Consider the following 3,231-nt stretch of genomic DNA (forward strand, 5'->3'; position numbering starts at 1 on the left):
GAAACCAACATTGCAGAAGCAATAAATTCTCCCCCCTCCAATTGGATTAAAAATAAGTAGTCAAGAATTCAGAAAAAGTGAAGGAAGAAATTTGGCAGAAGAAATTTTTACACAAAACCACTAAACAGGAAAATCTACCGGACCTAGTCCATCAAAATTTATAAACTTAGCAGTGGTGGAGTGTTTGAGAACAAAAGAAAAACGTAGAAGAAAAACCAATCTTGGAGTGTTTGGGAAAAACCTTAATATGTATAATTCTACTATTAAGCACCATAGATTGACGGGAGAAGCTTATAAGAGCTCAAAAGCATGAGGGGTTAAACCAAAACACTCATTTCAACTTATTTTAAGCTACTCGCTTTAGTTGAAGTTATTGCAAATACACCAGTAGTTATGTTTGTTTCTAACTTTATACTCTCAACTTGCGCTTGAATTATAACAAAATGCAAGTCATCATCAACAACCTAATTCTTTTCACACCAATAAAACCAAATTTAGCAGAAAAAGCCATATCTTGTCGCCATTCATAATCTCATAAAGCACCACATACTCCATTTTCCTCGAGACATTAACTCGCATCACATTCACAAACACCGCAATTGTACAAGTAAGCAAATATATACATAACATCAAACTACAAAACGGAACCAAGAAACAAAAAGTCGTACCTTGAGCTGAAGAGAGGTTAATGAGGGGGTTCAAAGGAGCGAGACCCACAAAAGAGTTGAGAGGCCTCGGGCCGGATTTGGGCCTGGACAGCCTGAGCCCGGAAGGGTGGCTCCCGTTTCGAAAGTACCCAGAAGGGCCCGAAGGATGGGCGCTAATGGAAGGGAGGCTGGCCCGAAGCGAAGACAAATTCCATGTAGAAACAGACGCCATTTTCGGGGTGTTTCCTTCTTCCTCTGCTCACTCAGTTGGGGAATGGGAAGATAACGGAGGTGCAATGGATAATTCGATACCGGCCCTTTAATTCTTTGTATGAATTTATACCCCTCAAGATTTTATATTTGATCTTTGACCCCGAACCTTTTTGGGGTTTAGGACTTGAACTGCAATTTTACTTTTCTCTTTTATATACTTTTATTTGTTTATGCTTAAGTCACTCTCGATATATCTGAATATTAGAAAATATAAGTAGGTATACATACGGTATAATTATATTTTTACTATAAAAAATAAGATAAGTTACAACGATCTCTCTTAAGGTTTGACATAATTACGAATACTTTTCTGTTGGTTAAAAAATTATCAATACCTTTCTAATTTTAATAATCGTCTAACAATAACTTAATCCATTATATTTTCATCCATTTTTTATGGTGAACTGATCAAAATGCCCTTATCGATTAAAAATTATAATTTTATTTATTTTTTAAAATTTTATTTTTTAATAAACTAAGTAGATAATTTTTTTATAAATATTTAATTTTTTTAAAATATACAATAAGGGCAAAATTGATAATTTCATACATTTATCAAAAAATTACATAATTTCATCAAATATTATGGAGGTATTAATAATTTTTCAAATAATAAAAAAATATACATAATTATACTAAATATCAAAGAAGATTGTCGTAATTTACCCTAAAAAATAATGTACTTGTGATCCATTATACAAATACAAATTGTGACTAAATTCAAAAAAATAGAGAAATTAAATAATTATATAGTGTTATAATGGATAATATGTAAAAAAATACTCTACGGTGGGATAGAAGTTCTAAATTTTAGCTTTTATCCAGCATGATTTTGGTGGAACTTAGAGGGTATTTTGGTAAATTATAAATTCTTTAAACATTTTATATCATGCTTACAAATATTATAAGACGTTACAAAGTGTTTAATACTTTTTTTAAAATATATATAATTTTCAAATATAAGATGCTAAAAGTTTATAATTATTACTATTTAAATTAATCCTTATTGGCAAATTAATTTATAATTATTTGGATCTTTCATATTAATTAAATTTTGCTAATAATTATGACCTAACTTTCAACCTTTTTTTGGTGTGTTTCTTAGAAACAAAAAGAAATGTTTATTTTATGTTAACCTTTTTTTTTTAAATTTATTAAGTCCACATTATTAATTCAATAAATTAATAGGTTTAAAGTACAAAATTTATTTTCACTATAGGAATTTGCAAATAATATTGATATTAGTATAAAAATTAATTATTATTTTGTTTTATTAATTTAAAAAAATGATTAGCTACAACGCGAGTACGAAGAATACTTAGTAAACACGAAGGGAAGCACCACGCGCCACCGCCCTTCTCCGAGTCGCTTTTTCGCTATGTTAAAGTCGCTGCTGCCTTCTCTTACTTCCCGCTGTTCTCTCAGTCTCACCCCCTTCCTCTACTTACACCCCTCCACGCGCCGCCGCCTCCTCCCTCGCCATTCCCCGCCACACCTCTCACCAGGCGTCACTTCACTCCGGGCCTCATCTTCCTTCTCTCACGATCTTCATCGGGCAAGTGTTATTTTGAATCAAACTATAATTAATTCCGTCGTAGCTATGTTCAGAACTGGGATAATTCTGCTGTAATTGTAAGGTTTTGTTGATGTTTTTAATTGAAAACGTGATTGCCCAGATGGAGTCTGAGAGTTATACCTTCGGCCCGTACAAAATCAGCGCCAAGGAAGTGTTCTACTCTACTCAGCTTTCGTATGCTTTGGTCAATCTACGGCCTGTTGTTCCCGGTACGTGTTTCCCGTTCCCATTCTTTTTCATGATCACAATAATGTAAAGTTTTTTGCTGAAAGAAATGCTTTTCAGGGTTTTAGCTTTGTTAAATCTCTTGTTTCATATGCCTCTGTGTTAGAATGATGGTAATGCTCTTCTTGAAATACTGATCAGGGCATTTTGTTTTGAGATCAATTTAGAGCTCCAATATATTGATTTTGATGGCTATTTTGGTCAGTTATTTGTTTATGAATCTTAGTACCATAAACAGTGATGTAACTCGTTACTCTTGATATTGATTCTTGTCCCAAATATAGTTGTTTACTGGTGTAGATGAATGGTTTAGCAATCTAAGTTGGAAATGGTAGGACTATATTTCTGCCATTCAGTCTTATGTTGTATAGCGTTAATGAAAGCATGATTGAGTTGATGTGTTGATTTGTTTTCATCTTATATACTCTACTTGAAAGCAGGAATAGACTTTGTCTAGAGTGGTAGACTATCTTTCGCAATATTTACTGTTCTGAGGTCCACCTTAGTTCA

At 32.8% G+C, this 3,231-nt stretch overlaps 2 protein-coding genes across 2 annotated transcripts in view; one reads left to right on the plus strand and one right to left on the minus strand.

The window, feature by feature from the left end:
• The window catches only part of LOC105170480 (50S ribosomal protein L17, chloroplastic), a 3,114-nt gene extending 2,147 nt beyond the window's left edge, over positions 1-967 (minus strand). Inside the window, exon 1 of the mRNA XM_011091248.2 lies at positions 669-967. Within this exon, the coding sequence (XP_011089550.1) occupies positions 669-879 (211 nt within the window). The 5' untranslated portion in view covers positions 880-967. The remainder of the gene's footprint in view (positions 1-668) is intronic.
• The window catches only part of LOC105170481 (bifunctional bis(5'-adenosyl)-triphosphatase/adenylylsulfatase FHIT), a 2,812-nt gene continuing 1,794 nt past the window's right edge, over positions 2,214-3,231 (plus strand). Inside the window, exons 1-2 of the mRNA XM_011091250.2 lie at positions 2,214-2,475; positions 2,597-2,707. Coding sequence (XP_011089552.1) covers positions 2,299-2,475; positions 2,597-2,707 — 288 coding nt within the window. The 5' untranslated portion in view covers positions 2,214-2,298. The remainder of the gene's footprint in view (positions 2,476-2,596; positions 2,708-3,231) is intronic.

The sequence above is a fragment of the Sesamum indicum genome, linkage group LG9 (genome assembly GCF_000512975.1).
Source record: "Sesamum indicum cultivar Zhongzhi No. 13 linkage group LG9, S_indicum_v1.0, whole genome shotgun sequence".
Taxonomy (NCBI): domain Eukaryota; kingdom Viridiplantae; phylum Streptophyta; class Magnoliopsida; order Lamiales; family Pedaliaceae; genus Sesamum; species Sesamum indicum.